The sequence below is a fragment of the Petaurus breviceps genome, unplaced genomic scaffold (genome assembly GCF_028583685.1).
Source record: "Petaurus breviceps papuanus isolate PSGF00001 unplaced genomic scaffold, PetGlider_PUasm1.0 90692, whole genome shotgun sequence".
Lineage (NCBI taxonomy): Eukaryota > Metazoa > Chordata > Mammalia > Diprotodontia > Petauridae > Petaurus > Petaurus breviceps.
This window is the reverse complement of record NW_027187313.1, coordinates 6,810,298-6,831,590: the sequence shown is the minus strand read 5'-3', so window position 1 is coordinate 6,831,590 and position 21,293 is coordinate 6,810,298. Positions and strand designations below refer to the sequence as shown.

The following is a 21,293-nucleotide window of genomic DNA, read 5'->3' as shown; positions in this document are numbered from 1 at the left end:
CCCCCCCCCCCCCCCCCCCCCCCCCCCCCCCCCCCCCCCCTCCTCTTTTTCTCCCCCCTCTCCCTTTCTCCCCCTCCCCTTCCCCTCTCCCTCTTTTTTTCTCCCTCCCCTCCCTCCTCCCCCCTCTCACAAGGAGGTAACCACGTGTCATGGAAGGACCACCAGATCTAGCATCAGAAGTCCTGGAATTGAATCTTACTAATGCTAATTAATACTTGTTAGATCTCAGGCAAATCATTTTACCCCTCTGGGACTCATTTTCCTTTCCTGTAAAATGAAGGGGTTGGACTACGTGATCTTCACCATCCCTTTCCTCTTCAGATCTTATGCTCCTCTACATAATGGTGCCACTAATTCACCTGTAAAAATTGGAAACAGGCTTACTATCAGTGAATACTTAGCATCACTTATTGAAAAATTATTTTAATTGTTGGCTAAAGATGTAATAATAATAACTAGCATTTACATAGTGCTTTGCAAATATTATCTCAGTTGATCTTCACAACAACCCTGGGAAGTCTGTGCTATTATTATCTCCATTTAAGAGGTAAGGAAACTGAGGTGGACCAGCTAAGAGACTTGCCCAGTCACACAGATAGTAAGTGTCTGAAGCTGGATTTGAACTCAGGTTTTTCTGACTCCAGGTCCAGCTACCATCCACTTCACCACATAGCTTATAAGTCAAGCTAGTTATCAATGGACATGTATTAAGGACGTGCCAGACACTTGGCTAAGTGCTAGGAATTCAGATACAATAAAAGGAAACACAGACCCGAGGAACTTAAAATCAGATAGGGGACAACCACATGTAAAAGGAAGCTGAGAAAGCATCCACATGAGGGCAAGGGGAGAAAGGTCAAAAGTCAGGGGATACATCCCAGGGAAAACTGAAAGGATGAATGCATCTGCCTTGGGCACTTTCCTTATATTGGAGATTCAGGGAGCCACTGACCCATCAGAAGAAGGGGCTGTAGGGATAGATTGAATTTCCAGGGTGAATAGCCTGCAGTGATGTAGAGAAATCTTTAGAATCAGGAGTGGAGCTCAGAAAGAATTGAAGGAATGACCCTGAATAAGAATTCCATTAGAATATAAGATCCTTGCATGTAATAGTGGTTTCATTGTTTGTCCTTATCCCCAATGCCTACCAAAGTATCTAGTTGTGTTCAGCTCTTCACCACCCTACTTGGGGTTTTCCTGACAAAGGTACTGAAGTGGTTTGCCATTTCCTTCTCTAGCTCATTTTACAGATGAGGAAACTGAGGCAGATAGTGTTAAGTGATTTGCTCAGGGTCATGCTTCTACAAAGTGTTTAAGACCAGATTTGAACTTGAGTTTGAACCCAGTCTTCTTGAATCCAGTGGCAATGTCCACTGTACCACCCTGCTGCCCGGCCTGGCACAAAGTACATGCTTAATAAACACTAGATGATTAGGAGTTACATTCATTGCTTTGCAAGTCTGTGGAATCTTTTGTGTTCATCCACATATTTTACCAAGATGCTGATGAAGAAGAGAAATCTCTAATTCCTATTAAGCAAGTATTTTTATTTCACTGGACATTCTGTTCTTGGTTAAGTACTGGAGAATTTAATAAGAACAAGAATGACATTTTCTGGCATTCTGAATTTGCTTAGCGATTGCTGGAGGTAGAGATAATGAGTTAGAACAGTCTAGACAGAATTTCACACATGAATAGTTACTCATTTCTTTATTTGGCATTACATAATATTAAGAGGATTGTTTCATTTATTTTTTATTTTTCTTACCTTTCTTGAAGAACTCTTAGGTGTAAGGTCCTTCTAGAGTAATTACAAAATACTTAAAAAAAACCTTTTGTGTTTTAGTAGCAAAATTTTCTCACATTTTCACATGTACACACTTCTCTGCATAGAAAATGTAGATGATGTTGTTGGTTGGTCATGTCTGACTCTGTTATCCCATGGGTCATAGCGTCCGTGAGGTTTTCTCAGCAAATATACCGGAGTGATTTGCCATTTCCTTCTCCGGTGGATTAAGGCAAACAGAGATTATTGCCCAGAGTCAGACAACTAGTAAGTGTCTTCCTGGCTCCAGAGTCAGCATTCTATCCACCAAGCCACCTGGCTGCTTCCTCAGATGTTGTAAAGTTCCCTGATTACACTGAGCTAAGATTCTGCTTAGAATATTCACCCTCTTGTTACACAAGTAGTTATGGGATTTATCTTTCCTGTACTTTAATGGACTTTCTTTCCATGGCCATTTCTGGCCTCTGTGTGTACACTGTAGTAAACATTTGGCCATTGCTGAGGCATAAGTGTGGGTGTGTGTCTGTATATATGTATTTATATACACACACACACAGATAATCTCTTGCCCTCAGTCAGTGCCCAATAAGTACTTGCAGAATTTGATATGATGAGAATAATTACTAAATTTATGTGACATATTACTTTATTTCGGAGACCTCTCAAGATCATCCATTTGTTTAAGTGGAGGAAGAGGAAGAAGTAAGTCATCTGTTAAGATCCACGTGTAGAACTGAACAAAGAGGTGTCTCACTAAGGGGTCTGAGGGCCGTGGCTCTAAGTTTTCAGAGCTCCTCTGTTCTCTGGCCATGTTTTTGTCCTTCCTTTGTGGTTTTTCTTCTTCATATCTAGTACCAATAGATCCATGGAGGGTATGACTACATTGTTCTCTGATTGGAACTTGAGACATGGAGCAAAGATGGGTTGAGGCCAAAGGCCAGAATTGATGGTCTTTTTAATGCCCTGAAATCTCTCTATATGGATCAATAACAAAATAGCAAAGCTTGTGAAATATTGCTGATTCATTTTCTATGTTCATGTCTTATTACATAAATCTCGATTTCATTTTGTGTTTTCATGAACTTTACCAGCCTTAAAACTTAACAGGGCAGAAACCTGGACTATTTGATTTGCTTAGTAGAGCAATAGGGCTAAGAAAAGCAGCCCTATGAGAATGATTTTCAGGCCTCAATCAGCAAGTGTCCCAGGGAACATACACTTTGAGTATGAAAACCTGAAACAAACAACATTTTAAAAATATCAGTGGCAGGCACATCATCATAGAATGTTTTCTTATCTTATTGGGATCCTTGATCTACAGTTGTTTTATAGCCACATCTGTTTCAGTTTAATCATTAATATAGTTATTATCATAAAGTAACCTGCCTGCTCACTTCCAGGCTCTCAGATTTGTAATTATCCTCAGCACTTCCTGGACTCTTCATTCTTCCTGACCCCACATTTCCATCCAGTTGTCAGATCTTACTGTTTCTTTGCTCCTAACATCTCCCACTTCCTTCCCTTCTCTCCACTCACATAGCCATCACCCTTAGATTGCTGCTGCAGTCTCCTCATCAGGTTCCTAGCCTCAAGTCTTTTTCCACGTTTTCCAGTCCACTGGTCATACTGCTGTCCAAGTAATTTACCTTAAGCCCAGATCTGACCATATGACTCCTCTACTCAGGAAATTTCAAGGACTTTCTATTGACTATGTTAAAATTATAAACCATTTTGCTTTTTGGTCCCAACCTATCCTTCCAACCTCATTGTTCATTACTCTTCCCTCTTACACTCTGCAAACCAGTCAGAATTACCTTCTCTCTGTTCCTTGCACACCTGACAATCCGTCCCCTGTCGCCATGCCTTCGTGTTGGCCATCTCACATCCCTGGAATGTGCTCCTCCTTTACCTTTGCCTCATAGGATCCCTGTCTTCCTTTAAGAGTCAACTCAGCTGTGGTCTTACAAGGGTAGGCTTTCCCAACCCCACAATTGCTGCTACCCACCCTCTCCGATACTACCTGGTATCTTTTGTTTATTCACTTTACATTTATGTTCCATGCATTTGTACATGGAATTGTTGTCTCCCCCATCAGAATAGAAGCTCATGGTGGGGGAGCCATTGTTTCATTTTTGGAACTTAGACCCTCAGTCCCTAGCACTGTGCCTGACCCCCTGGCGTGCACTTAATAAAACCTTTTGATTGACTGATTGATAAAAGCTGAAATGATCCTTAGGCGAGCCATACCATATTGGTTACTTTGGAATCATGAGGGACTTTGCAGAGATCGGTTGGGGTTTACTTTTGTTCATTTTGTCTTACTATGGTAGACATCTCCTATATAGAAAAGTTCAGGACCCCTTACTGGAAAGGAATATTATATAAGAACATTTTAGCCAAGGCCTTACATGGCTCATTCTTATTTGTTGGTTTAAAGCAGTAAAGTAGACAAGCTACTTTAATGCCCCATAAGAGGTTCATCTACCTCCTCCCTCCTCACCCTGCCAGTTTCCTTTTAAGTCCCAACCAAAATCCCATCTTATACTGGAACCTTTCCCCTTAATTCTCCCCTCAGTTAAGTATATCCTGCTTATCCTATAAAAAGCTTGCTCTGTATGTATTTGTCTGCATGTTGTCTCTCTAGATTGTTAAGTTCCTTCAGGACAGGCACTGTCTTTTCCTTCCTTTTTTATATACTCAGCTCTTAGCATCTGATGCATAGTAGGTGCTTAATTAATGTTTATTGATTGATTGTTGTGAGGATAGTGCATAGTAACCCATAAAGCACTATGGAGGGGTCCACTCTTCTCATTAGTGTGGAATCGGAATATACAGAGACTCTAAAAACAGATAAATAGAATCGTGTCTTTCTTCTGCTAGGCAGATGATTCCTTAAAACATCTTTAATTTCCTTGGAGGAGTAATAGGAAGAAAAAAAAGTCTGAAATCAACCATGCAAATGGATTGAGAGTGTATGTCTGACTGTATGCTGTAGCAACACCAAGATCCAGAAAGTGTGAATATGCAGAGCAATCCAAATAAAAAATTTAGAGGAAACTCTAAAGACCCCTTCTTGCCTAGGGTAGAGTACCTAACATTAAACTGGTAGTTCAGGAAAACATATAGACTTTTGGCAGTGAAGCCATTCCCAGTGGAATCCTGTTTGGGAGTTTCTGTAAAGTAAGCAGTATCTGCAAGCAATACAATAAATGTGTGAATTTAGCAGCATCTGTAGCACATCCTCAAAGAGTCTCCACTCCCAGGAGTGACATTTATTAGTTTACTGTTGTCCTGGTAGCCTGATATCACCCTCCTTCTGCCCTATCTCTTGGTGAATTCAGTTTGGCAGACTTATATGTATGTGTAAATTTCCAAAGGAAACTCATTTAGCTATTTTCCATGTGACTGTCAGTATTCCTTTTTCCACCCACCATATTTTTTTGAAGCTCTCCCAAATGCATTATTACAGGAAGCAAATCATTATTCCCTCCCTCCTATCCCCTTTCCCAGCCCAGTGAGGGATTGTTTTCAGAAATCATCACTTATCAGCACTGGTACAAATCTTAGAGATCATTTAATCCCATTCCTCTCACTGTATGGATAAAGAAAATGAGTTCCAGTGACGTCCAGGGTTTAGCAAATACTAAATACATTGCTAGTAATAGATGGATAGTAAAGGTCTCGATGATGGCTGAGTGAATATTATCACTTGCCCTAGCTCACAAGGCTTCTTAATGACAGAGTTGGGATTTGAACCCAAACCTTGAGCCCCCCATTTAAGAAAGGATTCTACTATTAGGATGTGAGTTCCTTGAGAGCAGGGACTGTTTTAGCACAATGCCTGGCACTTAGTGGGCCCTTAATGAATGCTTCTACACCAGACTGTATATGGTTGCACTCAGAGAAACCACCTTTTTAATGGAGCTCTTATTCTCATCATCTATGGCAGTTTCTTGGGGCCAGAGGGATTGCCTCGGGATGCTGTAAAGTTTTCTGTGCTTTAAGTACTAACCCTCTTCCCTTTGGCATTCCTGTAAAAATTTGGGAACTATTTAGCTACATCCGACCCCAGGGAGCACCCCTTTTTCCTTTTGGAATTGGGCAGAGACACAGTCCCACAAAAGCTGCAGAAGGAGGCTGTGGTATTAAGAGAGGGATTACCCATCATTGTACATTACGTGTCAGTCTGATCACTTTATGACAGTGGTATTAGAGACAGAAGAGGAAATAGTGACATGTACAAAAAACTCCTTTTCAAAGAATATTTATCACAAACACACTTTTTGAAGAATCCAGAATAGCCTTTTTCTGCAAAAGGGAGTAGCTCCATGCTTCTCCTTTATCCCTAACTTCTGAAAATTGAGTGGGAGGAGACCTTTTAAAGATGCCACAAGAACGCAGAAAAACCTAGTTAGAGCATATCTAAACAAGAGCAGTAGGGCCGCTAGGTGGCGCAGTGAATAGAGCACTGGCCCTGGAGTCAGGAGGACCTGAGTTCAAATTGGGTCTCAGACACTTAACACTAGTCTTGTGACCTTGGGCAAATCACTTAACCCCAATTGCCTTGCCTTCCCCCCTCCAAAAAAAAAAGCAAAAAAAAAGGGGGCAGCCAGGTGGCACAGTGAATAGATCACCGGTCCCTGGAGTCAAGAGGACCTGTGTTCAAATTGGGTCTCAGACACTTAACACTTAACTAGCTGTGTGACTTTGGGCAAGTCACTTAACCCCAATTGCCTTGCCTTCCCCCCTCCAAAAAAAAAAGCAAAAAAAAAGGGGGCAGCTAGGTGGCACAGTGAATAGATCACCGGACCCTGGAGTCAAGAGGACCTGTGTTCAAATTAGGTCTCAGACACTTAACACTTGACAAGCTGTGTGACTTTGGGCAAGTCACTTAACCCTAATTGCCCCTCCAAAAAAAAAGCAAAAAAATAAAAATAAACATCTAAGGTAATTTTTATGGTGATGATAGAGGATCTCTCAATGGGGACTATATAGATATAACCCTAGTCAAACTTTGCCTAATTAAGTAAGCAGCAAACCAGCTGTTTGGAATATTTAAATACCAAATCATTTATATGACATTTTAGACATACCATTTAATGTTATACCAGCTTCAGAGTATTAATGGAAAATACAAATCTCTGTAATATTATATGTGTATATATATATTTGCCTTTTGGAGGGCAATTGGGGTTAAGTAACTTGCCCAAGGTTACACTGCTAGTTTTTTTGTGTGGGTGTTAAGTGTCTGAGGCTGGAACCGAACTCTGGTCCTCCTGACTCCAGGGCCAGCGCTTTGCTCACTGCCCACCTAGCCTCCCCCAAAATCTCTGTAATCTTTGAGGAAGTATATTTTTAAAACATTTTGGTATTAATGAGATTATCTTAAGTGCATTTTAAAATGAGGTGGGAAAAAGAACACACTGCATTTGGAATGGAATGACCTGACTTTTCTAAGTTCACTTAAAATTTTTTTTTTCTAAGTTCACTGCTGCTTACTCCTATGTAACCATACTCTCGATAAGCCTCTCTTGTCTATAAAATGAAGGAGTTTTGACTCAATGATCTTTGAAAATACTTTCCAAGACTGAACTCATGATATTATGAATAAACAAAATGCAGTCAGCCACCTAGACTTCTCTGTAGTGTTCTTCCCTCCCTCCTCCCCTTCTGTTGACTAGGTATAGTGTTCTCATTAGCAGGGAATAATAACGTTTATTGTTACACTGTACACCGGGCTCCCCGGTGCCTTTGTGACTGTTCCAAGGCAGTTATAATTCTTGTTTGCCACTGGGTGGCTGACAGCAGAGAGTGAGGAATTATGGGAAGCCACTCTCTTTCTTACCTTCGACAACAGGTGTCTGTGACACTGTACCTCATTCAGATATCACAGTGTACATTGGGAAGCACCAAGTCTCAGGAGGAAAGCAGAATTCCAGAGTCTGAAAGGACTGCTTTCCCCTTCAGTGCAAAAGGTTCTGTAAGACAGAGCTGAAGCTTTCGGGTACTAGTGAGTGCACCAGGAAGTGCTAGGACCCTTTAAAGCACTTCTGAAAAGATCCAGGAGCATTTGAAAAGGCTACCAGGTATGAACTCTCTGAACTCCGAGTAAAATGCCTTGTTTACTTATTGTCACTTTTTTTTTTTAATATCTTAGTGTTAAAGAATATAAATATCCTGGGGCAAGGCGGAAAAATCTTTAAAGGAAAAATAGTCACTAAAGTCACAATGCTGCCATGCAGGAAAATTCTAAATGAAAACTTTAACTTGCCTTAGCAAGAGTTAAATAGAGTTGGCAGCTGTTTTAATCCTGAGGATTTCACCTTAAGTGTGGCATTTTTGCTCAACTAAGCCTATTAGAACGCTTTTCAGTTTCCTAGCGATAAGGTATCTCCCCCACCCCCCCTTCCTGTTTAAGGGAAAGGTTTGTTTGGTTTTTAATCCAGAATGCTCCAGCTGTTGCTTAGATCTTTTCACATGCAAATTTAGTATGGTGCTATTTAAATAACCATATTCATCTTGGTGAGTGATACACCTAGAAAAACTGGGGGACTGGGGGAGTGAAGGGGGAGGAGAGTAGGACGCCTTAGGGCTTTTCCTGTTTTCGTTATGGAAAGCAAACCTGTGACCACTCAGTGTCATTGCTACTGGTCATTTGAAGAGAAATTTCCCTCTGGCCAGTAGTGTTCTGGATTTGGGACTCCCACCACTGACCAGTTTGAAGGGATACCCTTCCAACAAATCAAGCTCTTCAGCACTACTTTAAAAGGATAGGGTTTTTATATTGAAGGCTACATTTTATCAAGTGTTTAAACTTAGGTTTCGAAGGTATTTGTCCTGTGTTTTGTTTTTCTCATCACTTCATCTGTCTCCTATAGCATATAGATAGTATTTTCTATGAGATCATTTAAATAACTTTTTTAATAGCAGTTTTTACGAGCTTTCAGAATTCATCTCCCACCCTCTTTTCTTTATCTGGAGGCATTTACGGAAGTTCTTTGCCTTCCACAGCTGAATATTCTCCGTGTGTTACTGTGGCAGTAACCGACCACGTCTGTCTTCTTCTCAGTTTTGTAATTAAAAGTGTATCTACCCATGAAAATCAGTGATAAAGAAAATTGAACTTGTGGGAAGAGATTTATGTTGTTTTTCTTTTCTATAAAATAAAATTCAGGGAGTCTTTCTAAGAATGGTTTGTTTTGATTAGAAATACTTGCCTTTCTCTAAACAAGTACCTTATGATTTTTCAAGTAGCGACTTTACTTTTTGGTGAACAACAGAAAGCCAGATCAAGGACTCTGTTGAAAACGTTTGGATGTCAGGTGTTGGTTTTGGTTTGGGGTTTTTTTTTTCCTCTTGGAGGGCTCGAGGTTGGGGTGTTGCTATTGTGGCTATCCATATATCATTTTGCTTTTTTGCAGCCTCTTAAAAACAAAACTGCTGTGAGAGAAAATGCTTTTTTTTCTGCAATGTAGAAGATATTTTTAAATGGGTAGCTACTTTAAACACTAAAAGCTGTCATCCCATCCTTTCCTTTGAACGTACAGAATTAACGAGAAGTACCTTGAGAAAATCTAAAGAAGAATCTTCATGTAGAGAAACACTGGACAAAGATGGATTGTTAAGAAGAATTTTGTTTTGGTTGAAATTTTCATCTTCCTACCAAGAACTGAAAAACTTTGTTAACAGTTACCTTTTTCTTAGTGGGCGTTCAGTTTCTAATATTAACTAAAGAGAATTTTTTTTTTTTACTGAGGTTTGAGGAAAAATTTCAGAAACTGAATTTTCCAAGTTCTGAGTTGAGAATGCAAGACAAATTTATAGCATTCACTTCCTACAGAGATAACAGCAACCTCCCTTATTCTTCCCACCAGGGGTGAACTGCAAGGCTTTGGTATCTTTTTTTTATTTTTTTTTATTTTTTGGTTTGTGACACTCCACCCACTCTAGCTTCTTCAGGTGGGTGTGTTCATTGGCACTGAGCTTGCAGCAAGATTTTTCTTTGAATAGTGAACCTGGTCTGGCTCTGGTGCATTTGCTGCTGCTGCTGTTGGGAAGCCAGCTGGCAAGATGATGGAAGAAATCTCCATAATGGTAGCCTACGATGCCCATGTTTTTAGCCAGCTGTATGATGAGGATTTCCTTACAAGTCTTGTGGCAATCAGCAAACCCAAAGCTATGGTAGGTGATGCTTCATGGAACTAATATGGATATAGGTATGATTTTCCACGTCTAATAGAGTAATCACTCCTGCCGCAGCCACGTTTTAGTTCCCTGGGGATGAGAATAAGAGAATTGCTTGTGGGTTCAAGTACAAAAAACAGTGTGAACCTACTTTTTTCCTTTGGTTTATGTACACTTACTACTATTGCAAGACATTTAGAATAGTACATTCTATGTATGTAGATATGTTAAACTTTAGGTAAATTATTTAAGGTGTGCTAATAATGAGAGGATTTTTGAATTGGAAAACTGTAGTTGGTCAAAAGTACCTACTATATATATATGTGTATGTAAATAGATATAAATTTAGATAGGTATAGTTACATGTGAGTACAAATATACAAATACTGAAATGTACATGTATATCTGTATGTATACATATATTCACAACACATATATGATCCTATATATATCCTATATTACAAGTACATATATATATCAACATTATGTTTAAATACATTCATATATATATAAAATACACACATGTAAGTGGTACAGTCATTTATTACTTATATTTCTTCCTCTTTGCCATGATACTTTTCCATAAATGGGCAAGATACTCAAAATATATGTTCCATTATGTAATTAAACCAGAAAATTTTAATTTTCAGACTCTACAAATTATTTGTCTTGGGAATGATTGTGAAAATGTCCTGTGGTACAATTTTGTTGGGATTCCACGTATGTGAAATATTTCAACCATTTTCTAAAGAAAGGTGGAAGGGATTTTTTTGTTTATAGTTCTTGGCCTCTTGACCAGCGGGTAGGAAAAAGATGTGTTTGTGTCTGGTTATCTGTGTTCTGAGATAGCAGGTGATGATCCCCAGGACTTTATGCAGACTTTCAGAGGTATTGTGAATATGTTGAAATTTAAAATGAGGGACTGTTAGTAGAGAAATACCATCTTCTAACTAGGTCATAGCATGCCAGGTATGTAAACTACTTGCTTAAGAATGAGTTTGATTCTACCAAAATTCATCTCTCTCTAGAGGGATCTGATATTTTGGGGCAGTAGTTTGTTTGCATAGACAACTTGGACCAATTGTGTGCTATTTATACTTAAAACATAATTTAAAAAAAAAATCTTTGTTTCCTTTTGGATAGCTCCTGCCATATGAAACACTGATATCTAATTTAGGCCAATCTTGTTAGGTAGGTAGGCTGAGTTGGTCTTACTCCCATTTTATAAGAGAGGAAAGAAGGGTTAGTTGAAGTGACTTGTCTTAGGGGACAAAAAATCTCAGTATACCTAAGACTAGGGTGAAAATTTTCTGACTCAGTCTGGTGCTGTCATTATCATGTCATATGCCCCTATATAGTGAAACAAGTATATACAAATAACGTATATTTCTGTAGCCAATAATTATAATTGTTCACATTCATATATCCCTTTAAATTTTATAAGTCTCTTTGCTCACAACAACATTGTGAGGTAGGTCGTGTCTTATCCTCATTTTGCAGACAAGGAGACTGAGGCTCAGAAGTGAGTTCCCTAAGGTCACTCAGCTAGTAAGTAGCTAGTTGTGACTCAAGCCTATATCTGTTGGCACCTTATCCAAAATTTACTACAAGAGTAATTGAAGTATATAGATGATCCTGAAAACACACTTTGCCTAATAATTTCAGACCATTTCTTTTTAAATCAGAACTGCTCCTAAATACGCAACTTGAGTTTTATCTTCCTCCCTGTCCCTGAATCCCCTCTTGAAAAGAAGCTAACAATAGCAACTTCTCTTTACCTACTGATTGCATAATCGAAAGCTGGCATCCTTCTAGTAAAGTAGCTTTATTGTGTAGTTTTGTGTTTGCTTTTGAGGTACGGTAGGGTTTGGGGGGCTGTCTATTGGCTGTACAATCTAAGCATAGAGTCCTTATAATGGTTACATTGTTGTAAAGGAACCGGTCTTCGGAACCTCGGACTGGCAGTTATTTAATCATTTACATGTGCTGTATACACACATATCCATATACACACGTATGTTTTAATAGATGAGTAGCCTAAAACATTGTGTACCAATAAATACCCTTCTGCTCTATCAGCCTTTGACAGACAGATTATAGGTTAGGTGTAAATCCCCAGTCCCTTCAAGTATTTCTTCAGTCTCTCAAGACAAAATGGCCCTTTGAATTTTGGCCAACAGCCTTGCAAGACAATGAATGTTTTTGCTCTGTAAATAGGTTGTCACTCTTTCTAATAATAAAGGGGGGGTGGTGGTTAGTGGTTTACATTGTATCCTCTTGGTTTGCATTGTGTCTGCTCTGTGAGATACTTAAATTTTTTTTTTTTCATTAGGAGTGTTGGGCTTCCCTCTTGGGCAGTTTTGAAACGTTGGCTTGGTGCAGCTGTAAAAGCTGCGAGAAGAGAATATTTGCCATCTCCTTTTGATTCAGTATTGATTCTTCTTTTATGTGAGGTAGAAGCTCTTAAAATTATGGTCAGGGAAGCATCACTATATGAAAGAGAGATAAACACTCATGGATTTTCTCAGTATGAAATCCATCCTTTGCTATGTGGTTTGAGTCATTGCTGTGCAATGAAGTATGCTACGTTCCTGCCATTATAAAAATTGATTTTAGGGATAGGATAAATATCTAGGTATGATTTCTAAAGCTATTCAGTAGTTTCTTAGCATTAATTGAATTCCATTCTGGAATTAGACTTCATTTGCTAGTGGAATGTCTCTGATCCTATGAGTGACAGTGAAATCCTATTAACTATAGTGGTTTTCAAAGGTGAATTCTAGACATTTTCTTGGTGGTGGTTTACCTATACTTTAACCTTGAATCTGTCCTCTGTCCACTCACTCTTCCTCTGAGAGAGAAAAGAAGAATTGGTGTAAGAAAATTTTGGAACTCAGGTTCAGCCAGGGTGAAAAAACTAAAAAGTGTTCCTGGGAGGGGAAAGACTCAGCAGGTTATTTGCCAGGACAAACGACACAAAAACCTAAAGTCATTTTTGGTGACTAGCAGAAAGAATATTTTAATATCTAGGAATTTATAATCATTTGACAGACTGAAAAGGTTCTGATGGATACAAGAAGAAAAATAACAGTATAAGTAGAGATATGAGACCCATTATTATTAATCAGGCCTAATAATATCTTGCATTGTAATAATGCTTTATGGCTTACAAAACACTTTACATACGTTATCTCATTTATTCCTCAGTCACAATCTACCTACCCACATGGTTGTTAGAGACATTTTTATCCCCAATGAGGAAATTGAAGCATAAAAAGATTGTGACTTGCCTAAGCTAATAATGTTCAAGCTAGAATTTGAATGCTAGCTTTCTGTTTTCTAATTTAATGTTCATTTTACTCTTACTATGCTGTTCTCTCCCCAATCCTTTCATATATAATTTCCTTATTCTATAGAGTTTGTATATTGGCTAGTAGCTAGCCAATCATCCATATTAATATAAAACAATAGGTCCTTCCTCTGTTCTGCCTGGAATAAGCTTTTAGACCAAGTGGGTAGATATTTCCCATTGATTTCAAATCTGTCTCCACCTCTCTGTTGTTAATAATCTTTCTACCTATAAATTCTGGAGAAATCCAAGTAATTTCAACAGAGAAGATAAGAAGGTATTTGAATCCTTAAATTCTTTGAGTTCAAAGTTTGTATTTTAAAACTTCTAAAGAGTCACATATATCTAAGTTTTGCAGATCTAGACCAGCTTGCTTATTTAAAGGTAAATATTCATTTTATCCTTTCAAATTGTTTCATCTTTTCATCCCGTTATCTTAAATTTGGTTGGATTAGATAGCCTCTAACTTTCCTTCCAAATGAGATTCTGTGATATGATATAAATTCACATAGGACACCATTAAGTGTATATTAGCTGATAATATACTTCTTGGAAATTATTGCTAGACTATTTGAAATTGTTAAATTTTGGGAAGCCCAGAGGCTTCTTAGAAATATAAATTTGTGGGAATAATTCATGTTTATCTTGAGGGAAAATCCCAAGCATTTAACAAGACATGATCAAGGTGTCACAGGTCAATCTATAACTGTCCTAACCTTGCCCTTTCTGTGCTTTCCGTTGTTCTGTGCTTTCTGTTACTTTCAGGCAACCAAACTTGTATGGGCAAAGGATATTCCTTTTCCCACTTCCTTGGAGAGTTGTTTTGTCTTCATTACCAACTTCTTATATTTTTCCTGACCTTGGATGTTCTCCAAAATTTTTTTCTGCTTCCTTTTGTATCTTCCTCAATTAGATTGTAAGCTGCCTGAGGGCAGGGACTGTCTTTCTTCATACATACCTTCTCTTTTGACCATTTTATTTCCTTCTTTGTTTGCAGTAATCATTTCTATGCAAATGTGGCTTGGATCCATATCTTTACTGCTGACTACTCTTTGGAGAGGGCAATGGGGTGGGGGGGGGAGCTGGAATAATGCAAGGGGGTGTTAATAATAAATAAAATTAATAAAAATAAGGGGGCAGTAGAAGCATAAGGAAAGAAGAGACGAAAATTGTGAAAAACCGCTCATACATCTCTTGTATAACAGTTATAGTTGTAGTGATTACATTATTTCCCAAATAAGCATACAAAATGCAAGTTATAGCTGAGCAGTGATCTAAACCACCAATTGGTCTTAACAAGCAAGTGTTGGCAGGGGAGCCACATGTTGTTGGGAAGTCCAGTGTGCATTGGCAGGAATATGTGCTTGTAATGATTTGTTTACAATATAATGACTATACTGTTATACGACATTACATCATCAAAATTTCAATGCAGGAAAGCCCCCACAAATTTACAATAAATTATTTAATTTAAAATGTGTCATTTTTTAACAATTGTATGTTTTTTTTGAATTAAGACTAGTTTTTTAAAAACAACATTAAAGGGTTAAAGAAAGTAGATTTCTGGGGGTGCTGAATAAATTTTTTTTAAGGGGGCAGTAGGCCAAATAAGTTTGGAAACTTCAGTTCTAGACCTGCTCTCTTCTAACTGGTTATTTCTTCTGACTTCACTTTTTCATTCAGTGATACCACCATTTAAACTGTCAAAAGTTTGGTGCTATGTTTGACTGACTCTTCTCCCTCCTCTCCTATCTAATCTATTACCAAATCATGTGGATGCTACTGCTACCCCATGTGCTCTTCTTTTACCTTACTTAATACAGGCTCTATTACCAATAGCATGAACTATTGTGATGGTGTCTTAACACCCTGCCTTAGCTTTCTCTTTTTTGAGAGTCAGTATGTTGATGGTAGACAAAGAACTTGATTTGGCATCATAGGACCACAGGACTAGGTTTGAATCCTGACTGTTGTGTGACTCTTAGGCAAACTTAGACCATCTTATTTTTAAGGTATATTCTAGGTTCATATTTTATTTTCCTTACTTTTGTTGTCAGTAAACATTTTTAAATCATTTACTGTATGCCTAGCTCTTGTGCTAAGAGCTGGGAATACATATACAGAAAGGGAAAGACAGTCTTTCAAAATCCCGCTGGGAGCTTAAGGTCTAATTGTGGTAGACTACACACTAAAGGAAGTTAGTTGAAAAGCTTGCTGAGGTGGGATGGGAAGGGTGGTGTCCTACTGAAGAAGTACAGGCTCTGGGAACCCCCTTGAGCTCTCTTTGAATCTTCCCACTGGAGGCATTTGCCTGAGGCCATAAGCCCATAGCTTGGCCCAAATTTCTGTGACTAGCCTAGCCCTCCGTGGTTCAGCTACTACTCACCCTTGATCCTCCCAAAATATCTATGCCCATATCTGTTACCCTTAGACTAGCCTAGCCCTCCTTAGTCCATAATCCCCAGGTAGTCTCCAACCATTTCCCACCCTTAATCTCTCATTACTGGAGTCTGACCTCATTTGACTCCTCCCGAAGACCCTCCCCAAACTCCTCTAGACCACCCCTTGATTCCTCCCACAGCCTTTCTGTATAAGACCCATTTTGCCTCCCTGAAGGGGTGGAAAATGATCTAACTCTGTCAGATTATTCTGGCCTGTTTGTCCAATATAAGCATCACAGATACTGAAGCTCCTTAAGAGTCTACCCATTATGGCGTACCTTTAATAAACTTTATTCCAGTCCTGGCTGTAGAAGAGTTTGGGATTAGCAGTGTTTCCTGGGATCAGGGATATATTTTTGGTATATCTAATTATATACATGAACCATGAAGTGATGAGACTTTCCCTGGAGAAGCAACTGTTTCATTGCTTTTAATTCCTTCCTTCCTTCCTTCCTTCCTTCCTTCCTTCCTTCCTTCCTTCCTTCCTTCCTTCCTTCCTTCCTTCCATCCTTCCTTCCTTCCTTCCTTCCTTCCTTCCTTCCTTCCTTCCTTCCTTCCTTCCTTCCTTCCTTCCTTCCTTCCCCCTCTCTCCCTCCTTCCCTCCCATCATTTCTTACGCCCCACTATATTCGTGTACCACAATTTGTTCATTTCTGCCCCCTTGTTGGATACCTACTTTGTTTCTGGTTCCTTGCTACAGGTTTGTAGCTGTAATTTATTCTGTCTTAGATAGACTATATCTAGAATATTTTGTTCATTTCTTGGCATTGTATTTTGGGTAGCACGGTGTCATGAATGATATTCATAAAAGGACAACCAGGGTAGTAAGAGAATTGGAAACATGACCCACAAGTTTCAGTTTAAAAATTACCTTTTCTCCAGCCCGGGGAAGACATAGTCACTCCTGGAGGCACTATGGCTCTGTCTTCAAGTATTTTAAAGACACTTGACATGTTGAAGAAGGACTCAGAGAACAGAGCTGGAAGCACTAGGTGGAGGCTGCAGAGAGGCAGATTTCCCTGCTATAAAGGGAACAAATCCCTTAATTAAAGCTGTTCAAAAGTGAAAAAGGAATGGCAGGTTCAAATAAAAAATAAGTGAGTGCTCATTGGGGGGGAGGAGGAAGGGGAGGGATGCTGTACTCAGAGGTCTTAACTTGGGATTCATGAACTTTTGAAAAATAACATAGTCATAACTGTGTTTCTACACTTTATAATCCTATACATTTTATTTTCTAAGTTTAAAAACATTCTGAGAAGTCAATTAACAGTCAGTCAATTAATAAGCAATTTATAAAGCACCTTCTTTATATAAGTATGGCAGTGTATTAAGTGCTGGGGAAACGGGGAAAAAAGGTCCTACTCTCAAGGAACTTATGGGGAAACTAGCATGTAAACAGCCATGTAAAAACAAGATGAATACAGCATAAGCTGGAGATAATCAATGGAGGGAAGGTGCTGTCTTCAAGAGAACATCAGCTAAGTCTTTTTGGAGCAGCTCTGAGCTCTCTGCAGCCTTTCACGGGGCTCATTCTCTCCTTCTTGACACTCTCTTCTCTCTAGATTTTGGGGCACGGCTCTCACCTGGTTCTCCTCCTACCTGTCTGACAGCCCTTTGTGTCTTCTTTGCTGAATCCTCATCTAGACCATGGCCTCTAACTGCAGGTGACCTTCAGGCTTCTATCTTGGGCCCTCTTCTCTTTTCTCTCTATACCACTTCACTTGGTGATCTCATCAGCTCCCATGGATTTTATGCTGATGATTCTCAAATCTGCTTTTCCCACCCCAGCTCTCCACTGACATCCAGTCTCACATCTCCAGCTGCCTTTCAGACATCTCAAATTGGATATCCAATAGAGATCTTTAGCCCAGTATGTCCAAAAAGAGAACTCATTCTCTTTCCCCAAACCTTCCTTCCCCTGTAGAAGGTGACCCTGTGCTCCCAGTCCCTCCTTCAGTTATCCTGGATTCCTCACTATCTCTCACTCCCCATATCTAAGCTGTCAAAGACCTTTTGATTTCTCATTTGCAACATCTCTCAAATACACCCCCTTCTTTCCTCTAATACTGCCCCTACTCTGCCATAGGCCCTTATCAACTCATGCCTGGGTTATTGCAATAGCATTATAGTGAGTCTACCTGCCTTAAGTCTCTCCCCATTCCATTTCATTCTCCATTCAGCCACTAAAGTGACTTTCCTAAAACACAGGTCTGATCATGTCATCTTCCTAATCGGTAAACTCCAGTGACTTTCCATTGCCTCCAGGAACAATTACAACATGCTATGCTCGGCATTCAGCCTCCTCTTGCCTTTCCTGCCATTTTACATCTTATTCCCCAACACTAACTCTTTGATCCAGTGACACTGGACGTCTGGCTATTCCATGAACAAGAAAGTCCAGCTATAGGCATTCTCCCTGGCTATCCCCCATACCTGGAATGCTCTCCTTCCTCCACTATGATTACTGACCTTCGGCTTTCTTTAAGTCCTCAATAAAATCTCACCTTCTACAGGAAGCCTTCCTCAACCTTAATTCCACTGCCTTCCCTGTATTTCCTATTTCTCCTGTATGTAGTTTATCTTGTGCATACTTGTTTGCATGTTGTCTCTTCCGTTAGATTGGAACCTCTTTGAGGGCAAGGGCCATCTTTGAGCTCTTTCTGTATCTCCAGTGCTTGGAACAGTGCCAGGCACATAATAGATTCTTAATAAATGTTTATTGGTTGGTTAATTGATTGATAGAAGGTAGAATTTTAGCTAGGACTTAAAGGAAGCCAGGAAAACTGGGAGATTAGAGATGAGAGGGGAGACAAATCCACAGATAAGACAGATAGGTCCTTGGGCCTCACCAGACTTCCAAATGGGGTCCATGACAAAACAAAAGTTAGGAACTCTTGCTATAGAGGGAATTCTTGTACATTTTCGATGAGATGATCTCTGGTGGTCTCCTACATCTCTCTGATATCTATAAACCAATGTTGTTCTGCTCTAAGGAATTTGAACCATCTGTCCTTTAATGAGTTGGTGCATTCTCTCCCCAACAGACAAAATCCTTCCAGTAATCTTTGTATAACACTTAGCCCATTGCTTTAGACATGGTGACATTTAAATGTTTGTGAAGACTGATGCCAAAGTAGGAACACAATGCCAAATATTTTATAGTATCATCATTTTTTGAGTTTCAGTTGGAAGATAGGGGTGGAGAATTCTCATTACTTTTTCCTCTATCATTTTGTGTAAGAAGTGTGAATATGCTGTCTAAATATATCACTGTGGCTAGCAAGTGGCATGAATGATCTGAAGTCAGGCCTACCTCAGGTCTGGCAAATGGGAGAAGCTCTATGTCCACACTCCTTCATAATGGAGGGACCAGCAAGATGCAGGACTGCTGACAATTAGATCCAGTTAGGATTTTTCCCATTGCAAATGTACAACATGTACAGCCTAAGGAGAACTGATTTCTGATTAGATCATGTAATGTCTACTTCAACTATAAATGGTTCATAGCCAGAAGCCTTGGGTTTTTCCTGCTGATTCAGTTTATGCAAGATCAGAAGTAATAATTCATATATTTTATGCTGAAGGAGAACAATAAGATTTCACCTAGTGTTTTAGGGGAAGAGAGGGCAAACCAGCCAGCTGTTTCAGAATACCTCAGGACTATCGAGTTACTGTTAGTGACAGGTAGTGATTAGAAGGGAAACCCAGGAGTATTGACATTATCCACATGTAAATAACATGAACAACCTGGGAAGACTTACATGATCTGTTGATATAGGGTGAAATAAAAAGAACCAAGAGAACAATTTATGATAACAACAATAATGTGAAGGAAATTAGGAAAAGCTACAGAACTCTTAATGCCATAGCCATTCATGACTTTAGAATAAGCATGAAGCATATTTCACCTACCTTTAGGCAGAAAGATCATAGACTAAAGGTACAGAGTAAGATTTGACCAATGTATGGGACTGTATTTCTTGACTATACCTATTTGATACAAGAGAAGGCTTTTACTTGAGGGAAGAGGGATGCAGAGAGGAGTTAAGTGAGTGTATAGGGATGCAAAAAGGGTGGAGGGGAAGCATCAACAGAATATTTCAAAAATACACAGAAGAAAACAAAAAGTTCAGGGTAACAAGAGCAATTTTGTTATTATTGTGTAACATTTAGTATATCCATTTAAAAGGGGACACAAGTTTACATTTCCATATTCATTCATCTATTATCCTTAAATATTCATGTTTGGTGATTGTAAGCTTATAATAAAAAAGAAAGGACACAAACATCACCTACTTATTGATCCTGACTTGTGAGCTTTAAGCAAAGACTTTATATGATTTAAGCCCCACATTGGAAACTTTGTCTGATACTTGCTTCAGTGTCCAATTATCCACCTGTCTTCTCTTTCCTCACTTAGAAGCTCATTTAGCAGTCACATGACAGACACAGTCAGTTTATTGCCCCATGGCCAGCAAGCATTAAAATCCTATTGAATGTCACTATTCCATCAGAGTAGAGATTTCTAAAGGTATATTACAAACATTGTATATCCACAAATTTGGGGAGTTTGCATGACTAGATAAAAAGGTGATGAGTGGAAAATAAGTGAATCAAAAATGAAACTTAGAACTTTATGGTTCTCAGAAACCCTGGCCATTGCATCAAAGACTATTCGTGAGCTATGAGCTACAGAAAAATTGGTTTCTGAAAGTGCTGTGATCCATAGCCTTTAGGGGCTTTTGTGTTTCAGAAGGTTATGAGTATGGGATTTGACATTTAGGAAGTAGGAACTCACTAGAAATAAGAGTTTCGCTAAAAGAAACAGTACTTTACTGTTTCACAGCATCTAAATCCGTTGTATTTATGGTTAACAAGGAATATCCTTCCATTTATACTTCAAGAGTATCAATAAAAATAATTTTAAAGTATACAGAAGAAAAAAAGTTCAGAAAGGGGCATAAACATGGTAATCTCATTAATATATGCTACATTCTCTCTATAATATTTAAAATAACATTTTTCATAATAATCTAATACACAGTTACAATTTGTTTTTAACTTCAAGGAACTATGATTTATTTCACTGGTATGGGTATTTCCTCTATTGACATTTGGTAAGTTAGGAAGCTGAGGCATAGAACAGTTAATTGACTTTACTCCAGCCACAGAACTGGTGCCAGAACTGGGCCTAAAATCTAGATCTCCTAAATTGAAGCCTCCTCTTCTTTCTACTACTCCTTGGATTCTTAGGTTCCTTTCTGTTAGTGAAACAAGAAACATTTCCCCCATTTAAAGTAAAGTGATTCTCTGTAAATAGGCAAATCTCTTCATCAGTTTGAAATTGAAGAAGATTGAAAACAAATATATGCAATTCTAAGTTAAGTCTGTATCACTTGAGAGTTATACAAGTGGAATTCAGAATGACCAAGCTATCCTAGGAATGTGGGGGATGGAAGAGAGGGATGGACCAGAATATATGTAATACAGTTGTGTGGTACGTCAGAGTTGACAGGATTCCAAGTTCATCCCT

The 21,293-nt window shown here is 38.9% G+C and overlaps 1 protein-coding gene across 12 annotated transcripts in view; it reads left to right on the top strand.

Moving 5' to 3' along the window:
* The window catches only part of RABGAP1L (RAB GTPase activating protein 1 like), a 694,415-nt gene that overhangs the window by 585,352 nt on the left and 87,770 nt on the right, over positions 1-21,293 (top strand). The window contains exons 1-2 of one of the 12 annotated variants that reach the window (XM_069065540.1): positions 7,537-7,872; positions 9,208-9,967. The exons of 6 other annotated variants lie outside the window; for them this stretch is intronic. In XM_069065540.1, the coding sequence (XP_068921641.1) occupies positions 9,857-9,967 (111 nt within the window). In that variant the 5' untranslated portion in view covers positions 7,537-7,872; positions 9,208-9,856. Of the gene's footprint in view, positions 1-7,536; positions 7,873-8,431; positions 9,968-21,293 lie in introns of those variants that run through there. 5 more of the 12 variants (XM_069065537.1, XM_069065535.1, XM_069065533.1 and 2 more) reach the window with 5 other exon arrangements.